Source organism: Arabidopsis thaliana, chromosome 2, assembly GCF_000001735.4.
Source record: "Arabidopsis thaliana chromosome 2, partial sequence".
Lineage (NCBI taxonomy): Eukaryota > Viridiplantae > Streptophyta > Magnoliopsida > Brassicales > Brassicaceae > Arabidopsis > Arabidopsis thaliana.
The window spans coordinates 13258207-13279793 of NC_003071.7; the positions used below are offsets into that span (position 1 = coordinate 13258207).

At 32.4% G+C, this 21587-nt stretch overlaps 6 protein-coding genes across 15 annotated transcripts; 3 read left to right on the forward strand and 3 right to left on the reverse strand.

Moving 5' to 3' along the window:
* Positions 1 to 122: 122 nt before the first annotated feature.
* On the reverse strand, positions 123 to 4050 carry AT2G31110 (trichome birefringence-like protein (DUF828)). Of its 3 annotated transcripts, none has more exons than NM_001084516.2 (5): positions 3570 to 4050; positions 2954 to 3125; positions 945 to 1120; positions 688 to 846; positions 123 to 607 (listed from the first exon to the last, which is right to left on the reverse strand). In NM_001084516.2, the coding sequence occupies exons 1-5, from the start codon at positions 3863 to 3865 to the stop codon at positions 316 to 318; spliced, it is 1095 nt and encodes a 364-aa protein (NP_001077985.1). In that variant the 5' UTR covers positions 3866 to 4050; the 3' UTR covers positions 123 to 315. The 3 variants fall into 3 exon arrangements, with proteins under 3 accessions (NP_001077985.1, NP_001324555.1, NP_180669.2); NM_001336316.1 differs by having other exon boundaries at positions 710 to 846; positions 3570 to 4010; NM_128667.2 differs by lacking the exons at positions 2954 to 3125; positions 3570 to 4050 and adding an exon at positions 1234 to 1346.
* A 1263-nt stretch (positions 4051 to 5313) lies between these two features.
* On the reverse strand, positions 5314 to 8359 carry AT2G31130 (uncharacterized protein). 7 transcript variants are annotated; one of them, NM_128669.3, is made up of 5 exons: positions 8254 to 8359; positions 7242 to 7364; positions 6330 to 7149; positions 5911 to 6089; positions 5314 to 5796 (listed from the first exon to the last, which is right to left on the reverse strand). In NM_128669.3, exons 2-5 carry the CDS (start codon positions 7326 to 7328, stop codon positions 5623 to 5625), a joined length of 1260 nt encoding a protein of 419 aa, NP_565715.1. In that variant the 5' UTR covers positions 7329 to 7364; positions 8254 to 8359; the 3' UTR covers positions 5314 to 5622. The 7 variants fall into 7 exon arrangements, with proteins under 7 accessions (NP_565715.1, NP_001324620.1, NP_001324617.1 ...); NM_001336317.1 differs by lacking the exon at positions 8254 to 8359 and adding an exon at positions 7868 to 8240; NM_001336320.1 differs by having other exon boundaries at positions 5373 to 5796; positions 8089 to 8359.
* Positions 8360 to 11682: 3323 nt separating this feature from the next.
* AT2G31140 (Peptidase S24/S26A/S26B/S26C family protein) lies at positions 11683 to 13605 on the forward strand. The gene is made up of 5 exons (NM_128670.5): positions 11683 to 11953; positions 12433 to 12605; positions 12860 to 13043; positions 13140 to 13246; positions 13332 to 13605. Exons 1-5 carry the CDS (start codon positions 11882 to 11884, stop codon positions 13411 to 13413), a joined length of 618 nt encoding a protein of 205 aa, NP_180672.2. The 5' UTR covers positions 11683 to 11881; the 3' UTR covers positions 13414 to 13605.
* AT2G31141 (uncharacterized protein) lies at positions 13520 to 14328 on the reverse strand (the record flags this gene model as incomplete). 2 transcript variants are annotated; one of them, NM_001124952.2, is made up of 3 exons in its annotated part: positions 14076 to 14328; positions 13898 to 13939; positions 13520 to 13752 (listed from the first exon to the last, which is right to left on the reverse strand). In NM_001124952.2, the coding sequence occupies exons 1-3, from the start codon at positions 14296 to 14298 to the stop codon at positions 13520 to 13522; spliced, it is 498 nt and encodes a 165-aa protein (NP_001118424.2). In that variant the 5' UTR covers positions 14299 to 14328. The 2 variants fall into 2 exon arrangements, with proteins under 2 accessions (NP_001118424.2, NP_001189648.1); NM_001202719.1 differs by having other exon boundaries at positions 13520 to 13939.
* On the forward strand, positions 14169 to 16372 carry AT2G31150 (ATP binding / ATPase). Its single transcript, NM_179829.2, has 3 exons — positions 14169 to 15187; positions 15280 to 15411; positions 15475 to 16372. The coding sequence occupies exons 1-3, from the start codon at positions 15115 to 15117 to the stop codon at positions 16197 to 16199; spliced, it is 930 nt and encodes a 309-aa protein (NP_850160.1). The 5' UTR covers positions 14169 to 15114; the 3' UTR covers positions 16200 to 16372.
* A 3131-nt stretch (positions 16373 to 19503) lies between these two features.
* Positions 19504 to 21292, forward strand: LSH3 (LIGHT-DEPENDENT SHORT HYPOCOTYLS-like protein (DUF640)). Its single transcript, NM_128672.2, has one exon. The coding sequence runs from the start codon at positions 19697 to 19699 to the stop codon at positions 20354 to 20356; it is 660 nt and encodes a 219-aa protein (NP_565716.1). The 5' UTR covers positions 19504 to 19696; the 3' UTR covers positions 20357 to 21292.
* Positions 21293 to 21587: the final 295 nt, after the last annotated feature.

Genomic DNA, 21587 nt, shown 5'->3' on the forward strand with positions numbered 1-21587 from the left:
TTTGTGCCGTCGTAAAATTCGTTTGGAGTGTTCAAAGGTTTGGATAATGCGTGTAAGTATTGGTCCTTCACACAAGTTTTGCTTGTTAAAGACTTTGAAAGTGTAAATACGCACGTTATAATAGTTTGGAAAATAAATTAAAGTAATAACAAATGTATGGAGAATTTAAGCTGATCGATGCTGCAAGTAAACTAGTAACAATGTTAATTACATTTAAGATTAAATTAACGAAGGAAAAATATCAATCACAATCACACAGGATCATCACAAACTATTTATAAAATGGTAGAAACAAACAAATATGTAAAACAAGGACTAGGAAGTAAGAGATGAGTAGAGAAGTAAGTTCCAAGTATCAGGGAGTCCAGGGAGGCACCAATGGCTACAGTCTAGATCCTTTGAGATACCATTGTAGAGACTTGGATGTGCGTCTTTGCGATACTCCGAGAGAGTAGTGAGATCGAGAAGATGGACCGGTTTTCTAATTCGGCTCAACACTTTGTTAACCACAACCCAACCTAAGGGCAATCCTCCTGGATATCTTTGTCCCATGAACGGCTGAGTTTGACCATTGCACGACTTCAATGGTTCGTTCCACTCTCTTCCGCTGTTTCAAGAAAATCAATGTTTTGAAAACGTTATTTTAGGTAAAGTGGGAAAAAAGAGGGAGAGTAAAAGAAAACTTACTCATAGTGGACAGGAGAAACACCTTGAAAGAAGACTTGAGTACGTGAAGGGACAATGTTATTGTTAATCCAACGAGCCCATGTGTTAAGTCCTTTGTAATAAGCCACAAGCCTGTTCATGTCTTTGTACAATTGGTTTCCTTCCCTCATATAATCCCAGCTGGTAATTAAACAAACCATTATTAAACGTTTAATTAAGAAGCATATATAATTAATGAAACTTATCAAAAGAGAGAGTTTAATTTATAGAGATCGTACGGCTGAAGTCCGGAGGTGTGAGTCCACCAGTGCCACGAGTTGAAGATAAGAACATCCATGCCAAGCCAAGCATCGGCTTGTTTGATGGAGTCAAGCACAAGCACTCGTCCTGCCTTTTCTTGAACCACATCTACTAGAAACTGTGTTCTATACAAATTTATCGTCACTCCATAATCCTGCCCATTTTTATTTGTTTAAAGATATGTTACATTAACTAGTGACATTTGACAAATACGAAGGAAACCCCAAAATCAGTAACAAGAACATGGCATGATCAGTCAATTAGTACCTTTTCTTTTGGTTTTACAGTCATATAATATTTGAACGAGGCATTTCATAGAAAAGAAAAAAAAAAGTTGATATTTGTGACTTTGTGTGTATCTCATTCCTACGTGATTCAACATTAATATTGAGGAAATAAAATGTCAAAAATATATAAAAATAGAAATATTACTTCTCTTTTTATAATACATTAAATATTACATTTTAAACATGTATATAATATAGTATATTCATATATTCTATAATCATGCTTTCGGTAATTTTACAAACCAAAAGAAAGAGAAGCACATAAACCATTAACAAAGAAGCTAGCTAACTAGCAATCAAAGTCAGCTCCAATGGAGGCAGACTCTTGTCACTGTTTAGTCACTGTCTATATGTAATTATATATGAAGATCCCCAAAAACAAGTAATATTGAATAAATAATTAGTTAAATTTCTGAATGTCCACTTGTTAATAATACACTTTGTGATTAGAAAACGACAATGAAGAATAAGACATTGACCTAAGTAAGTGGTTATATTGTACATGTAGTCTTAATAATCTAGTATGTCGTTTATGTTTGGTCCTATTATTGAAAACTCTTTTAGAAACTTAATTAATTACTAACTACGACTTACGTCAAATAGTCCGTATACATAAATCTTACAATTGTCTTGGCCACAAATTCAATATCCTTACAAGTTGCTAAAGTCTTATAAGTTTTAGTGAAACTATATAGGATTATCTTAACCAGCCCAATTTTTAAAACAAAGATAATCATACTTCAGAAGATAAATTAGGTGGTGACGTTGTAGGAACCTCTTTTTTCAACATCAATGTGGAATAATTCGTAGTCATATCTTATTCTCATGATCTCATCTACATTAATATCATTTTTGTTTTTGTTTTACATTTATTATTATATGACAACTGTTTGATCTATCAAAACGCCAAACCTAAAGAAAATTAACATAACTACGTATCTGATCCTCATTTGACATATCATTATCATGCAGGCACTTAATTAGCAAGACTCGTTCTTTTTTTTTTTTCTGATGTAAAATTAAATACCCAAAACCAAACAATAGAACCTAAAAGCATTAAAAGGGGAGATACCATTAACACTAAAAATTAAAAAAAGGGGTTCAATTGCCAGAAGCGATGACTCGTCGCATTAAAAGTTAAAAAACATAAACACGGTTTTACCAGAGAAAAAAAAAAAAAAAAAACACATTTTTTCATAAGTTTAAAATGGCACTTACTGTCAAATTTGTCCAAAGTAAAATTAGGTTTCACAAAATTTTCAGAATTTCACAGACCTACATAGATGTTCGCTCACTGAGACAAAGTGGGTTGTTAGTGAGTAATTTTTAATGAAGTTACGCCATTTTAAAATTTATTAACTTAGAAAATGTGCTATTTTCGGTTATTTTTAACTAGATTGAAGATAAATCAGTTACTAGTAAGACAAAAGATTTGGCGATGAGTACTGTACAATCGTCAATGATTACTTTTGTACAGATTAATAATTTAAGTAGGCTTCTACTTTCTAGTACTGGTGTTCGGTGTTCACTTGATAAAGCTAGGATCTTTTATATAAAATCAAGAAAGAATGATAAACAAAAAAATATCAAAGAATCAAGAGTAGCTCTATGAAATGCTTACTTTTAAGTGAAGTTATTGATATATGAAAATAGAAACAAAAGAGATAATAAAATCAGATATTATAAAGAAAAATCAAAACCTGGAAAGTGAGGGAAGTGAGAGGTTGGCTTCGACGAAGAGAGTACTTAGCATTAGGGAGAGAAGCATGAAGCAAGCAGGCCAACGATTCGAACATGTTAAGACTCAGTGAGTCACCTACCATCATTATCTTCTTCCCTCTCATTCTCCTCATAAAATTCGCCCCATCGAATCTGTATAGTCATTTTTAATTGTTAATATACCTCTTTCGAAAAACATATCTTATAAACTTTATTATGTTTCTTTTGACCCAATTCAAAACCAATTTTCTGCATGATCAAGATACTAGTTAGACTTTTCATACTCGTTCATTTGATACCAAAAACATTTTGGATTGTTTGTTCGCGTTTGCGTTTATATATAGTTTCTATCTTTTGTTTTCAAATAAACTCATAATCTTTACTATCTTTAAACAAAACTCATTTGTTAATTGTGAACGCAAACACCAACAAGTTTGTGTTTACATATTGCTAAAGTATTTTATCAGAAAATACTATATATCTATATTTTATACACAAACGCAAAAATTAGTGTATAAGCCAATCTAAACCTTAGCTTTTCTTCTAACTAACTATTTAAAACTATAGTGGTTAATAGTAATACATGTGCAAAAGTACCTAGGGAGAGGACAGGAGAAAGGCTGCCAACGGAAGTGTTGATAGTTAGTGTCCGGACGACCCGCTTTCTGGCAGTTGAATTCGGAATCGATGAAGGGACAACTAAAAGCACTATAGAGAGGATATGAAGAATCATAGACCCATTTGCCTCTAGCCAAATTGCATCTCCCTCCACTCAACAAGCTTGTGTTGTTTTGTCCCAAGAAATGTTGTTGAGATTGTGCTAAAAGTCCAGGGAATGAAGAGAAGAGTATGAGAGACAGAGAGGCTAAGTTGAGTTGGAAACAGAGTCCCATTTTGTATTTAAGGTCGCCAAGAAAGAATGATCAACTTATTCTTCAAGCCTCAAGCTTTTTATAAGTCTTTGTTTCTACAGTGAGTTCTCTTGTTTACCTTTCTTGTTATATATTTTTGTATACAATATACATAATTATTTCGTGGACAATCATTAAACTTAATATATACTTTAAGAGTTGATAAAGGTGATTTGGAATCAAATTTACTAATTGAATAAAACTTGTTATAAGCAAGTTAGTTAGAAATATCGGTTCAGCCAAAACTTTTTTTTAACTATATTTATAAAACTATGTACTAAATATTTAAATGCATATGAATTATTATTTTTTCATAAATTTTCTGCATGCACAACCATTTTTGATATATTATTAACTTAAAATGGGGTTCTTGCAAAATTGCTTAACATATTGAATGTTCTCAAAGGATAAATTTTTATAATAACCAATTTATTTCATGAAAAAATAAATTTAAAAATTGTACTCAAATTAAAGTAAAAACTATTCCTCCTAACAGAGTAATCTAGCTAATGTAGAAAATCAGTGCGTCACTACAAAATTCAGTAATTGGTTATTGACAGCACGATTAGTACTATTAAAAATCAAGAGATCCATTTAGTTCAACCTCAATCATGTTGTGTTATCAATTTTCATGAATCTTTTTTAACGGTTTATATTTTATCTGCGTAGCTATTGGCTTAAAATGCATGTTGTAATAGAGAATGAAAAGACAAGGATGATGTATATATGTAGTAGCAATTGGCACATGTTATGATGAGTTTTAGGGTGGCTTGCTTTTTCCAACTAGACCACCACTCACTCCCAAAAACTTACTTCTCTTTTAATTTTCTTCATTTTTATTTCTTTATAAGTAAGCTTTTTTCTAATCTACACCTAACGAATGCTTTTATTACTCTGTTGACTCTTATTTAGGTAATGCAATGAATCGAACCATTTCAATTTTGACTACTTTTTACAAAGTATCAATGTATAAATAAAGGAACAAATATAACTATTTATGCAAGTACTAACTTAATACTCATTTGGCTCATCTTCTTATTCAAAATTGTTAATGATTATACCTTCATTAGCAAGTTGTGACTAAAACTAGAAATTTCCATTAGTTCATTCATCAAATAATTCAATAATTACTTCAACGGTTGAGTTATTGATTATATGACATAAAGTTTATTATATCCTTTCCAACTCATAATAAATAAACGAGAAAATGAATATAAAACACGCAAAATAGCACAATAGGTCGAAGCTGAAGATACTTTATAGGGGCTTATCGGATTCTGAACTCCTAGAAAATTATTTGCGAAAATGACTATAGTTTTCTATTTGAAAAGATGTATGGTTCAAATTGTCCCAAACATTATGGATTGAAAATAAATAAAATCAAAATCAAAATGAAAGAAAATAGAAATGATGTGGAGTGGTCCTATCTTTGGAACAATTTGGAAATGTAAAATAGACGAAACAAGAAAGCAATTATTACACAACCACCAAGTGAAAGACTTTTTTCTTCTCCCACAAAAATATTCACAAATGCAAACAATTTATAAAACATCTTCACTTGAAATTATAAAAATAAGTTAAACGAAAATTTGATAAAGATAAGGGCCTTATTTATTATGTAACCAGAGGAAGAAGCCTTTTGACTTCTTAGCTGCTTCTTATCTTATGTTTTGCTTAATACATTCTTTATGTACAAAGAGAGAGAGGAGAGCTATATTCTCTGTTTACCATTTAACATTTTACAGAAGCTCCCATTCAGATTCTTCTGATGATTGGTTTTCCTCTATCGGTTTCGGATTATCGCCACATTCTCTCCCATTTTCAACATCTTCTGCGTACCATTGCCGGGCAAGTCGCTTGTATTCTTTTTCTCTGTTTTGCTTCATTCTTGAAGATATAGCGTCTCTGATCTTCTGTAGAATCAGTTTATTATAAGGCGGTGTTACTTTACACGTGATGATATATGCAAACATGAAACAAAAAAGAGACAAAGACAGAGACAGATAGAGAGAGACAGAAGAAGCAACCTTGTAAGGTTTGTGTTTGTCATTCTCCATCTTGTCAGGAAACACACTATGGAATTCGTCTCTATCCACAAGTATACAGCTTTCTTCAACTGATCTCCCACTAAGATGTTGGAGAATCTCTGACTTCGGCTCTGAGACAGAACTCGAACTTGTTTCCACATTGGTTTCCTTTCTGCAATCTGAATAGAAGAAACCATAACCAAGTTTAAGTGAATTTGCTTCAAATCATGAGCTACTTTCTCTCTTTTGCATTCTATTCTCAATGCAAGTAGCAAACAACGCTAAGCAATCGCATAATCATGAAACTAAACCAAATGATACAGAACATATAGGTTGTGGTACTGGATATGATGTAACAGGATCTAGTTTAAGAATCAATAGTTTCAAAAGAGAGAAAAATCAGAATGCAGAAATGTTACCATCAGATTCTGCAGGTAAGCTAGTGGCCAGAGATGGTTGAATCTCCAAATCTTGACTTCTAACAGACTTATCTGCCGAAAGACCGTGTTCATTATCGACTATAACCTCTGAATCATTACTTTTAACAGAATTAACCACTGTCAGACTCTGTTGATTTTTGGCTTTATCGTCTTTCTGACATTTCTTTTTGGAGATGAGTTTTTCTACTTCACCTGGAGGAGAATCACTTGACTTTACAGTTCCGACATCATCTTTCATACTAGCATGATGAACCATTGATAAACTACTTGAGTTTACAGTTCCAACATCATCATTGACACGAGCACTATGAACCATTGATAAACTACTAGAGTTTACAGTTCCAAGATCATCTTTGACACGAGCACTATGAACCATTGATAAACTAGTCAAGTCTTTCTGGATATAAGGCCTGATGACTTGGGAAAGCTCCTCTTTTTTAAATATCTGTTTGCGGCCGATTCTTGTTCTTCTGTATGGACCTCCATAACTATACTGCCTTGGAGAAGTACAGATATCATAATCATCTGCATCAAGACCACGTAATTTCTTTGCAAATCCATCCTTCTTCCCCTCAGTTACCTCTTGCTCTTGTGTCACATCTTTAGTTTTCCGGTTCATACTATCTTTTTTTTTTTTGAAAGAATAAACAGGGGCGTATTCATGTAACATAGAAACGGGCAAAGGTTTTCCCGAATCTACAGATTCATCAGGCAGCAAGTCGTGAACCACATCTGAACAGAATTTCTTGACACTGTTACCAACCGTCTGAACTTGATTCTCAACATATTTTGCTGTGTCCTAAAAACACAAAAAAGCAAAGCAAGAGTTTAAATAAAGGATACAATCAACGAGGTAAGCAATTACAGGTTCTTACACAAACAAGCATTTACCTGCACGATAATTTCTTCAACCTCTAAGCACATTGCTTCAAACTTCTGATAAACATTCCCAACCCATTTTATACCTTTAAAATCCATTATCTCTCTGAATCGAATTAAGTTCTTGTGTGCGTCCTGTCAATGCCAACAAAAAGAAAACTCAGAGAGAGAAGAAGCATATGCGCATACACAACATCAATTCTTTAGTTAGAGAAACAAGATTGCAAAAGAATAGAAGAGCTATATTCATAACAAAAGACAATTGCTTAGCCGTTATCCTAAAGAGATTATCCAAGAAAACATGGCTAATGCAACTTCTAAGTAAGCCTTTTGTATAGTTGTATCCACCAATAATCAATATTCCCCAAATCCTAGGAGCCTTTTAGACGCTAAATTCTAACCGAAACAAGTTCCTTAAGATATATATAACATAAACATATCCTTTATAAGATCTTTTGACTGCAGATATAAGCTACCTCTCTGTATCACATGTTTCTAATAGAATTAAACAGAAAACATGTAGAGACCATAAATAGAAAGTTAAATATTTCAACACCAACTTAAACCCTGAGAAACCAATCAACGATCATCGGACACAAAACCAAAGTTCTACAGAGAGACTAAATTTTGAAAAATACCAAAAAGGTTCGCAAAATTCAAGTTTCTAGATGCTTAAACTAAAAGCTGATTGCTTCTTAAGATCAAATAGGGTCTTCAATTAGCTCAAAAACAACAAAAACCTGAAATTTAACAAACAGAAGCTGAAAATTGAAGGATTTAAGCTTGTGCTAAACTTGCGAAAAAAACAAACTTTATCACAAAAATCAACGAATTTTGACGGAGATAGAAGCAGACTTACAAAACTTCGAAACCCAAAACGTGGGAAAAGAGAAATTTCACGACTCGGGCGAAAAAAACGTGATGAGAAAACAAAAACCCTAAAACCCGGAAAACCTCTTTTGCAATCAATCAGAAAAAAAAGAAGGAATAAACTTTAGGATAAGAAGAGAGACGGATCATTAACCTCAAAGCAACGTACGAATTCTGATTTCTCACTCGATTGAGAGAGTTTTCGTGAAAGAGAGTAAGTTATTACGATGAAGCAACAAAGCAATGGCAAACAATAAAACACATAACTTTTAAAGAGAAGCTATTTTTTTTATGTTTTTACAGGAAAAAATCCGCCGGGTTCGGGTCTGTTTGACCCACCCGGTTCAGGGCCCAGGAGTGCGTTGACAATTATTTTACCAACTTTTATTTATTGGGAAAGTGTGAATATTTGCTTTTTTTGTTTGGACACGTGTCATGCAAGTGGATTTGATTCTTGATGACTCTATTCCACTATTGGATTCATATGCAATCACAAACGGTTCATGATTATTATAGAAATAAACACGTTCATGTCAAGTTTTGTGAGGTTTCTTCTATGTGGCCAATTTTTTTTTCTTCCAGGTTTATGATTTTTATGTAGGATTAACTATTCTACTATATTATTTGGGAAGTACATTTTAAATATAATTTTAATTTTTGTAAGTAATTATATAGGTATATCATTAGAAATAAAATTTTAAAAAGTAAATTAATTTATCTTTTTAAAGATTAAAAAGTCAAATATTAATTTAATTAATTAAATTTAATTAAAAAACGAAATATATTATTAATTTTTAAAAATAATAACCAATCAAAATCAATATATAAGATTTGATATCTAAATTTTAATTAATTTAATTTAATGAAAAAATAAATACATTATTAATTTTCAAAAAAGTAACTTATTAAAATCAACAAATTAGATTTGATATCTAAATTATCATATTAATTTTTTATTAATTATTATAATTCACTTCTCATCTTTATATGATTCTATTTTTGCGAAAAAATAATATCATCATTATAAAAAAAAAATTAGAGTTTTTTTGCATATGCCATAATTTGAATTTTTAAAAACGAATATAAACTGTTCAATACATGAAAAAATATTATAACGGGTGAAAAATAGATTTAAGAAAACTTTCTACTGAGTAACAGGTCATAATTTGAAATATTTATATTCAATTTCATACATATTATATTGAAAATTTATAATCTTATATACTATAATAATTAATAACATATTAGATTTTTTTATGTGTATGATGTGATTCAATTTTTAATACAAGCTGGAAAATCCTAGAATTGACGGGTTTAGATCGATATTAATACAAGATGGTATACTACAGGTGAAACTCTTAAATTAACAATCAAACTACAAGTGTATAATCTTAAACACTAAACAATATAGATAATATCAACAAAACATATACAACTCACAGTTTACTATACATTTAAAATCAAATAAAATAATATCATATATTTTTAAATCATCTTTACAATAAAAGTTTTTAGTTTAACTAAAATATAAGCGTACCTGCGGTATACTGCAGGTTAATATCTAGATTATAGGGCTTATTGGATCTAAAGACGGGTCATCAAAGATTTCCTAAACTGAAGCAAAATATACTAAATACTCAAATATCTATCTGTTACCAAATTATAAACAAATAAGTTCGTAAAACAATTTAATATTTTATATACAAAATCAATTAAATCTTAATCACATAAAAATTAGCACAAAAAAAAATATTCAACAATTAAAAAATTATCAAATCTCTGTGTTATATAAGTTTTGATACTATATTCGAATAAAGTGTAATATACCTTTTCAATTTGTATTCTTTAATTAATTTAAGCTAACTAATATATTTGCTAATCTTATACCTATCAAAACCGACTATCGTTTCTTATCTCTATAGTATTTTTGCAAGACTTTTTTGATGGATTTGGGTAAAAGTGCATTTGAGTCATATGGTACATTCCCTTATTAAAAAAATATGGTGTACTCCTATTTATTAGCTAAAATGTTTAGATTATAATTCAGAGTCATATCATTAATAAAATTAATATTAATAAAATAAATGGCTTTTTGGCAAGACATATTTGGAGTGACGGGTTTTTGAATCAACATTAACAAAAAAGTAAAATATAATTAATCCACCGTTTCAATACGGGTTAAATCTTTAATTTATTATTTTTTAAGACCCCTAATATTAAACATATCAAATCATCCTAATTTAGAAAAGATTATATAAAACCGAAAATATTATGTGGTATGTATAATGTTAGTATATAAAATTAAACTATAAAATATAAATGTATTAGAGAATGATACAATTTGCAAAACTTTTATATATAAAATAATTCTTAAATTTTAAAAATTACTCTTTAAAAAAAAATAACGGGACGGGTAAAGAAATTATAGAACAGGTTTTATTTTGGAATTGGATTATATGGTGGATCTATTTGAATCAATATTTATAAAATTTTAAAATATTATTAATATGCTGTTTTAATAGGGGTTACAACTTCAGTTTTTTAAAAATTGTCTCATGGATTCGTGGTATAACGTTATTTAATAATAATTATAAACTGTAAAATATAAATATTTTATACAAAATAAAATTTGCAAATTTTAATATATATTACTTTTAAAAAATAAATCGTCCTGCGATATACCGCGGATTAAAATCTAGTATAAGATATTTAAGATGATTAATCAAGAGCAGATTAGCAGAATGATCTGGATTTTGATTTATAAAGATATTTTCATATTTAATAATCGAATTTATATGTTTTCATACAAAATTTCGAGTTTGCTTATATTAAACTGGATCCAATAAAAAAATCTGTGTTTTTATTTGGGCCCATTGAAATGGCCCACTTCTAGTTCCGTACATGTTCGAATCAAAACTAGTCATTATAAATTTAAATGAACTATATAACACTTTTTTTGTTGAAAATTTATTTTTGTCTTAATCTTTTGTATATTTTTATAGCTAGAAGCCTACAATACTTTCCATATAATAATATTTCTTAAGTTTTATTATCTTATATAAGTTTTAGGATTTGAAGACATACATATAGACCTATTTATGTTTCGTTTAGGTGCTTCCTTTTTCAATGTCTAATATGAATATCTTGTTTCAACAAAAAAAAATATTTTTTTTGTTGTATTAGTTTATTATATGGAGACACTTATGAAAAACTTGTTGATATATCTTTTTTAAAGCAAAAAAATAAAAAATAAAAACGTGGATAACAAAAGAATTTTTTAAATATCTGATGTGAAAAAAGAGAAAATTGTTTCTTTTCAAACTGCGTTTGAAGAATTGAACAGTTTCTCGACATTCTATCAAAACCGCCTTAATTTTCGATGAACTTTTAATACGAGGCTTTGTTTTGTTTATTGCAGCAGTACTGTTGGGGCCGGTTTATTAATGGGCCGTCTCAATACTACAAATTGTCTTGTAGGGACTAATTTTTGAAATAATAAATTACAGGGTGAATACCATGAATAGATAATGAAATGAAGGTTCATTATGTAAATTAATATTTTACTTCTGATTTCGTTTCAACGCATCAACAAGATTTTTGTGAAACAAAAACCCATTTTTATCAAAAACCAAACCAAACCCATAGGGTTGTGTTGTTGCTGTTCTGTTCCTATCGACCACGGCGGCGACGAGGCGGAGAAGACCGACAAAGCGGAGAAGCCAGCTTCGAAACCCTCTAGCATTTATTTTTTAAAAGCGAAATTCATTTTAAGGGTTTTGGTCATGGCTTCAATCTCGACTTGGTTCCGATACATGGCTCACAAGCTCGAGTATTCCCTCACTCTCAGTCTCAAGGTTTGGTTTGTCTTCACCAGCTTTCTTTAGATTTCTCTTCATAGTCTCCGATCTTTACAATCTGGGAATTGGTTTTCGGGAACTATTTGATAAATGCTCTTAGAATTCCGGTTTAGGGGAATCTGCGTTTATTGTGTTCTCATTCTGCATTCGAATCAATCTGTTCATAATTGAAGATATACTAGCTATCTGATTTATGAAAAAGTTAAAAACTTTGATGTTGAGAATACAAAGAGACTTACTTTATATTTGGATTTTGCTGTTTAATGTTGATAGCTTTTGATTCTTGAATGCTTTTATAGAACAACTTCACTCACAAGACAATGTTGATGTTGTGTTATAACTTTCGATAAGATTTGAATGTTTTGCATATAGTGCTCAATGTCTCATGATGACTCTTGTGTTGATAGCTGATTTTAACAACTTTGTTTAGTGGTGGAAACTTATGATTTTTTTTTTATGTTAACCAATTTTGACAGAGTCATAGGAGTAATAAACTGAGTGACCGGGAACTTATTCAAATAATCTGCAAGAATCTGTTCTATGGGAAAATAACCTACTTACACTCGGATAAAGGACCAGAAATGTCACCAACCATGACAGCAAATGAAAACACACTTCTTATTCGTAAGATACCAATTGCTAATACCAGGTATGTTTTCAATTTCCAATCTTTGGTGTTCCAGTGTATGTTTCTGTTACATCAATTTCTGTTACATAGTGTGGTCCATCTCATAGCCGATACACACTGTCATAGTCTTTGTGCATTGAATTAATTGAAATAAACTATAGTGTCTGTGGCAAATGTTACTATATTTGTGTCATTTCTTTTAACCACTTGAATCCCCTGAGATCTTTGTGCCCCTTCATATGATTTATGAAATCCATTTGAATTCCATGGTTAAGGTTTGTATTCATTGGAGATGCTGTCGTCTTAAAGGATCCAAACGATTCAGATAAGTATCTGGTAAGAAGATTAGCAGCTGTAGAAGGATTCGAAATGGTATCGGGTGATGAAAAAGAGGAGCCTTTTGTTCTTGAGAAGAATCAGTGTTGGGTAACAGCTGAAAACCAGGAGCTCAAAGCTAAGGTACATACATAACTAAATGATCTTATGCAAAAACCCAACTATATAGTCTATAGTCTCTTTCTGTTCACTTTATCCTTACATGTGTGTTTTTAACAGGAAGCATATGATAGTAGAACATTTGGTCCAGTTTCAACAGCAGACATTGTTGGAAGAGCTATATACTGTCTGAGAACAGCCGTCGATCACGGACCTGTTCGAAACAGGTTAAACATAATCTTGTCTCTTAAATTTGCATTTCAGTAATCTTGTTTTGTTTTTGCTTACTCTAATAGTTCCCTTCGATTTCAGCCAAACTGCAATGGGACAAGATTCTCCAATCCTGGCCGTGGAATTGGACGTGGACGAGATGGCTAAGAACCATAAGGCATAGAGAGACGCACTTTCTTGTGTTTGTTTATTATTGTCAAAGCTAAAATTGCCTTCTTTGATTGAGATTTGAGAAAACAATAAATCATTACAACAATGAAACTAAAATCCTAAATTACACTTTCCAAAACAATCTTGAAACCAGTTTTGTTTGTACCTTGAAATATATATTTTTGCACCAAATCTTGATGTAGCATAAAAATTATTATAATTTTTAGGTAATTTTTCAAAAGAAAGTGAAAAAAAGTGGTGGTCCAGGAGAGATCGAACCAGCGGGCCATAGTGGATCTGAGAGACTTCGAACTATGATCCATCCACTGCTGTAAGAGGGAAGTAGTCGCTGCTCTGTGAAACCAGCCTCACGCATTACCCTCCGACTTTAGAATCCGCCTGAGTCAAGCCTTCGCCTGACCCACACAGATTACTCACAGCTTGGACTGGGCAGCTCAGATATATGTCAGCATCAGGTCCGACCCGAGGAATTGAACCACTGTTCCACCACCTTATTGTCCCCACTCGGGTCACAAGCTCTCGTTACTTAGCTCGACTTACAGTTGTTGTGTTCTTCTGATATATAAACAAACGCAAAACTGCTGAGTTTTCCGATGTGGGACAAAAAACTGTCATTTGTTTTGATTTATCAATTTACTTTTACGTGGGCTAAACCTTTCAGGCCCATTATAGACTGATGAAAAGCCCTATTTAACGCAAAGAGCTCTAAAAATATGAAGAGACAGTTTTTGAGATAGGAGAGGGGAAAGCAAATGCAAGAAGAAGAAGAAGTGTCTCTATGTGCTCTGTCTGAATCTGTTAACGGCGTTTTCAGGAACTTTGCAGCTGACTTCTGACTACGTTCCTGATAAATTCTTAGTCTTCCTCTCTCTCTCATAGTCAGAATTGTTTAGTATCTCTGTTTTCGGGCATCGTGTTAGAATAATTTGGATAAGCTTTCTATCTGTTTGGAATAGCTTGCCGTTTTGTTATTGTTGTCCACCACTTGTTCGATGAAATGACTGTGTGAAGGTTTTAATTGCTTTTCGACGGTGTTATTTGCCTCTCTATGGATAACGAAGTTGCATTTCTTGTCAAATTTCAATCCAAAACAAAAATTTGCATTTTTGCTTATGTTAAATTTTCAGAACCCAGTAAGATTATGTTGCGAAAAATCAGGACTGTTTTAGCTACCTAGATTATGTTAGGTATATACTATGAAAGGTTTAATCTTTGCATAAATTTGGTGTGTTAGGCATTACTTTCTGTGACATTTGATCAGATATCTAAGAAACATTGAGAATTTGGTTGAACACATTTGTGCCCTGAAGATGTTTACGAAGCTATTTCGGTGTAGGACTTACTTAATTTTCTTTAGTTCACGCGTAATTCCTTAGGCATTGGCTCTGTGAGTTAAGGTTTTGAATATGTTAGAAGTTGGATCCGAGGTAAAGACTGCTGTGTGCTTTAGTTCATCACATTATTCAGCATTAAGGGTCAGATTTTCAATTATGCATCGCGTCATTAGAAAGTGAAAAGATTTTATACTTTATGATTTTGTTAAGCTTCAATATACTTGTTTTGTATCAAAATGTTCAAATCTCTTTGTCGTCTGGTATCTGTTTCAGATTATACTCTGAAGTTCTTAGTTATATACTTATATATGTAGCGGTTTGGCTTACTCTGTATGGTATTGATTTGTTAAATACAGTTTATGGAGCTTCAGATAGCAGGAGCGTCTCTAAATCTGCTGTGTCAAAAAGAACCCTCGCCGTATTGCCTTGCTCGTCCTGTCGAATTAACAAACGTTGCATCGAGAATGGACATCTACAATCTGCTACTAACAAAACTTCCTTTGTGTGCTGAGCAAGTTCTTCAGGCCATAGGAGAAATAATCCTGATTTCTCAAGAAACAATAAGCATGGTTTCCGAGGCAGAAACAGGCGAAACGAAGATAAGGATGGTTTAGTAGATGGTGGTCTTGAAGACGACATGTTGTCTTCCAAAAACGGTCCTTTACTCTCTCTATCCAGTTTCCCAAAATTCCAGGCTACTTAATCACCTGGACCAAAAGAGAAAGAGATAGTGGAGCTTTTCAAGAAAGTCCAAGTTCAGCTCCGGGCTCGAGCTGCTGCTAAGAAAGAAGAAAAGAAGACTGAAGAAGCTTCTAAAGGACAGGGAGGAAAAGAGAGTGAGACAGTGGACTCCCTTCTTAAGTTACTGAGGAAGCACTCAGGAGAACAAAGCAAGAAACAAGTTAGCAATTTCAATTCTGAGAAGCAGCTCCAAAGAGATGATGATGCTTCAGAAAGACAAAATCACAGTTCCAGTCGTTTCGATTCGCGAAACAAAGATCATAATGCAACACCCTTTACCAGGCCAGCATCAAGCTTCAAACGTAATTCTCCTGTACCGAGACATAAATCTCAAGCCAGTTATTCTAGTGAGGCCATTTTTGATGAAGCTTCAAGTTACAGTGTGACTTGGACCCAGAAAAAGGATCAAGTAGAGTCGCGTGATGAACCTGAATACGAGCCTGAGCCTGAGTCTGCAGCTGAGTATGATGAACCTGAACCTGAGGCTGAGTATGAACCTGAATCTGAACCAGAACTTGCTATTCTCGAATCAGTGTCAGAGCTGAAACTAGAGTCGTTTTACCAAGAGGAAGATGAAGATGAGGAGGATCATAACTTCGTTATAGATGAGTTATCAGATGATGACGAGTCTCTCAATACCGACTACCGAGGAAGAGACTGCGAAAGACGAAGATTTGAGTGCACTGAAGTTGGTAGAACTTAGAGCCATAGCAAAATCAAGAGGACTCAAAGGAATTTCAAAGATGAAGAAAGTTGAGCTAGTGACTTTATTGGGTAGTAGTAATAAAGCATGATGATCAGATTTTTAACATGAGTCAGATTAAACATTGCTTGAGTTTTTGATACAGCTAATGAATCTCCAAATACTCGTTTCATTCATAATCTTCATGCATTGTTTTTATTTAACATTTGAGTTTTCTCTTCTGCTTTTTAATGCAAAATTGAAATGTTTTTCTTTCTTCTTTTGTGTGTTAATGATATTGAATTTGTCTTATTAAAGGCATAATCAACTTGATTAGCGGGTAATTTAAAATCATAATTGAACTAATTCATTTTAAGTTTCTTAAAGTATCAAAAGAAATTGGAAAAGGGTTTAACTTTTTTTAAGATAAAGACAGGAGAGGACTAGAGAAAAGAAGATAAAAGAAATGTGGAAGCGATTTGTTCCCTGCCCGTCTGCCCTGTTTAAGTAATTAGTGAACTTCTAGATTTCACAATCTCTAACAAAATAGTTTTACTCAATTAAAGTTTTGCTGCGTAAGCAGAATGATTAACAAAGAGAATGGTATTTGTTTTCTGATTTGATGAGCGTGATATACTGATACTATAGAATTTGTCAACTCGATCACGCGAGAAGTATGTAGATTGTCGATAGGTGTAATTATTAGAGTTAACGAAAAATTCGAGTAGCCAAACTTGAGATGCAAACAAAGCCTACAAATGCAAATTTATCAAAACCTATGTCTCGTCTCGTCCATAAACTAGTCATTCTCTTTTCAAGAATTGTATACTTGAATTTGAAACAATGTTATTATGAACTTGTTGTAAATGTTTTCATATGTCCATGGTAATTGAAAATTGAGGTGGCATTAAACTGAGTGCATGTTTCTCTAGAAACAAAACTTAAAGTGACACGAGGTCGGTGTAAATTTGTTTGTGTGTTGTGAAATTACTGTCCTCATTTAGTAATGTGACATTGACTGATGTCAGGTCCCATCTCTAGTTTTGTCCTTCTTCTTTTCTATTTTTTTAATTAGGAGCCTATCACTCTCTCACTACATTCAGAAGTATTTTTGTTTAATTATTCTCACTTTTTTTTTCGACTTTTGTTCATTATATTTTTTTTTTCGATTTTTGTTCATTATATTTTTTGTTCATTATATACCTCGAGGTGCGTCCGATAACCTAAAATATTAAATTGCATGTACCTCAAATTACATGTAAAATATACGATCAAACATATGCATATTGAAAGAAATTTGCAGATCTTTTATCAAAAAAAATTAAGAGATTCATAGAACACTTAACTATAAATTATAGGTTTTATACAAAAACACAAATAAAACTATTATTGTAGAGCAAATTGGTAAATTTGAATACTCAAAAAATTACGCCGGATCAAGTTTTCGAAAGAAGTTAACGGACAGAACGACATAATTGTCGCTAATGGCTGGATTTTCCTGTTCATAAAGAGATATCTCTAAAGATTTTTAACGCTCTCAAGTCTCAACACATGAAAATTGTGCATGTGCACGCAAAACATTGACGCTCTCAACGTATTGAGAAATGAGAATATACATAGGTGATGGTACTTAATTATTTGAATAATTGTTTTATAACTCCCAACTTCGTTAGGCAAATGTTGAGAGTACACTGGTAACTTAAAAATTCGTTGATATTTACAAAAGCAATGTTACGAAGTTCGAGCTACTGCTAGTACCTAGCTAATTGCAATATGTGTCGTATTCAATGATAAATAGTTGAGGAAAGTTAGTGTTTTATCATAGTTTAGAAATGATGTCGTACATAACTCTATTTAGAGTGTTTATGTAAACGAGGATTGATTTTGTAGTTTAGTATGATCTAGCCAGAATATTTTGTCCTTTTGTGATGAAATTTTGTGGAGCAACACGAAAATGTTAACCTAATGGCAGAGATGTCATTTATATTTTCTATGTACTTAAATGTATAAACTACCAAATTAATATAAACTAATTTTCTTTAACATAACTCGGATTTGAGAACAAAAATTCAATCTCGCAAAAATACCATTCTTTTTAAAAGTTACTGATCAATGGGTTGAGATGAATGTAATACTTGATCAATCGGGCTCTATTCTTCGCAGTGTTAAAACAAAAATAGGTGAATTTACTGAAAGTGAAGACCAGCCTATGGTCTATCTTTCGTCTCGGTTCAATATTTTTTTACCATTTTCAGATGACACGCTCTAAATACGTAGTTTGTTCTTTTGTCGGACAAAATAAAAATATTATAGATAAAGAAGATGTTTTGTATTTTGTACAATGGTCCGAAGAAAAGCCCTTTTCACATATGTCCAAGGGAGAAGAATTGAGGGCTACTTTTGTAAAATATCAATGAACTGTCAATCAGTTCTACAGTATAGATAGAAATATATAATTAAAATATTTTCCCATCTTTTTCAAACTTTTGGGTGCCTTTGTCCACACCTAAATGCCCAACTCCTTCTCTGCTTTTTTCTAGCGACAGAAAATTATTTTATCGTAGAAAAAATAGCGAGAGATGAAGAGTAAGAAGACATCCAAGCTTACAAGTCTTTATCAATAATGAAGCCAAATATATATATATTTTTTAAACGATACGTTCATTTACTTTTTCTAAAACCTACAATCATTTTCTCTCTAATCTACCAATTAAGTGATGAGAGTATGCTAGATAAATATACACACTAAAACGACAATACTATTCCCATATGCTTCTTCAGTTCTAGTTGCTTGAGTATTTAGAATCGAACTATTTACAAGATATTTAAAGGTTTCAGAATTTATAGCGGAAGAAAGGATAACAACTAAACTGAGAAAATTCAAATATGAGTCGTGGACGTAAACGAACTATGTATTTAAAAGAATTGAGAGCCAGAAACCACTAATTTAAATATCTCAATTAAATTGTTAGTAAACCCTACACATAAAAAAGAAAAATTCTTTTATAAGAACATCTAAAATTTTAAAACCTAAACGTAATTTTAATAATATACCTATTACTTCCACTGTAATAGGTATTATAGTTGTGTGTTTAATCGAAAGAAAAAGTTTAATAGTTGTAACGAACGTTTTCGTTTAGTATTATCCCGAAAAGGCTATTTAGTCCCTCCGACATTAATTTCGAAATATTACATTAAAAACACCAAACCCGGTATATGAAATGCAGACAAAACAAACAATGGATACAAAAGAGTAAAGGTATGAAAACTATAGTCCACCTATCTCAAGTAATATAAAAACAAAACAAGGGGAAAAAAGAAACGACAAAGTTTATATCATTTTCTCTAATTATATAATAATATTCTCAATAAATCAATTAATACGCAAAATATATATCTGCACAAAGTAACCTTATTATATCTCCCAACCGCACAAACAAAATTTCAGCTCCTCCATATCCATCAAGAAAGATCAAGAATCAAGAACTAATCAATATCGATCGATCCGTTAAAAAAAAATGGATATGATTCCCCAATTGATGGAAGGCTCTTCAGCTTACGGAGGTGTCACAAACCTCAACATCATCTCAAACAACTCCTCCTCCGTCACCGGAGCCACCGGAGGTGAAGCAACGCAACCACTGTCTTCCTCCTCCTCACCATCGGCGAACTCAAGCCGTTACGAGAACCAGAAGAGGAGAGACTGGAACACGTTCGGACAGTACTTAAGGAACCATCGGCCACCGCTTTCGCTTTCCCGATGCAGTGGAGCTCACGTGCTCGAGTTCCTCCGTTACTTGGACCAGTTCGGTAAGACAAAAGTCCACACGAACATTTGTCACTTCTATGGCCATCCTAATCCTCCGGCACCGTGTCCGTGTCCTCTCCGACAAGCTTGGGGAAGTCTTGACGCTCTTATCGGTCGTCTTCGAGCTGCCTTTGAGGAAAACGGAGGCAAGCCTGAGACGAATCCTTTTGGAGCTCGTGCCGTTAGGCTTTATCTAAGGGAAGTTAGAGATATGCAGAGTAAAGCTAGAGGTGTTAGCTACGAGAAGAAGAAGCGAAAGCGTCCTCTTCCTTCGTCGTCGACTTCTTCTTCCTCCGCCGTAGCTAGCCACCAGCAATTTCAAATGCTACCGGGTACTAGTTCTACTACTCAATTAAAGTTTGAGAAGTAAGTAATTATATAATTAAGAGAAATGGAGTATTTTATGTAATCTGAAATGTGATTTGGTCTCTTTCTTATATGTTGATTTTAATTTTAGGTTATGTGGTTCAGTTTTAGTTACTAGTGTATGCTGGGGGGAGGAAGGTAGGGTTTTCAATTTTATTTATATCTAATAAAAGAGAAATTCACATGTATTAATGTGTACATATTTATATATATGAGTATCTATGTATCATTACTATCATCATCATAGTTATATTGGTCTTCTTTTTTCTAAAACAGAGAGGTCTTAGGTTTACTTTAAATCGATTTATGGAGTATGATGATGATACTAGAAGCTAAAATAGTATTATTGATTTTCTTCTTTTGATGCAAAACAGTGGTCGTTTTCTAAAAGTGACAGTGAACTAACAGTGGTCTTATAGTAGTTGACAGTGATTGCACTAACTATTTTAAATTCATGAAAAATTTCAATGCTCCAAAGTCCAAATTCCCCAAAGATTTACTGCATTCGTTCCCACTCACCAATATTCACATGCATACGTGGCATGCTTCAGTAAATATGCTGTCGTATGTTTTTTCATCTCTAAAATCATTTCTTTTTCATGTTAAAGTAGGTTTCATAGGTTTACTTGTGAGTTGTGAGTGATATGTTCTCTTACAGCATAATTGTAGGGAAAAAAAAACAGTTCCGTAAATTCTCCACTTTATGTTTCTTAGTACTTACTTTTTTACTCAAGAAGAACAATGTGCGTGTCTCGGCTTTTGCATAAACCCTAGATTTTGTAGATCTGATGATTCATGATTGATGTTGTATTTTAATTATGGTAATTCCATGTTAAATAGATTGTGTGCCACTAAGTATGTCATTTCAATACAATTATAGCGACACTAAGTATGTCATTTAAATACAATTATAGCGACGAGATATTTAACTCATTTGTAGTAACTACGGTTTTCACTAACTTAACATATATGACATAACACCCTTGTGAAGGCCAACAAGAGGAAAGACTAATTTTATGTGATGTCTAATGATCTTATATTTTAAAATTAATTGGTGAAATGACCTACTTATATTTTTTCACAAGTACAAGATATACATAGTATTCAAAATTGGCATTAGTATACCATTGTTTACCACATTCTTATTAACAACAAAGAAAAAAAATACTACAACTCATCGTTTATAGTTATCAAATCAACGATGTAAAAAAAATATTAATTTATTTTATGGAGTT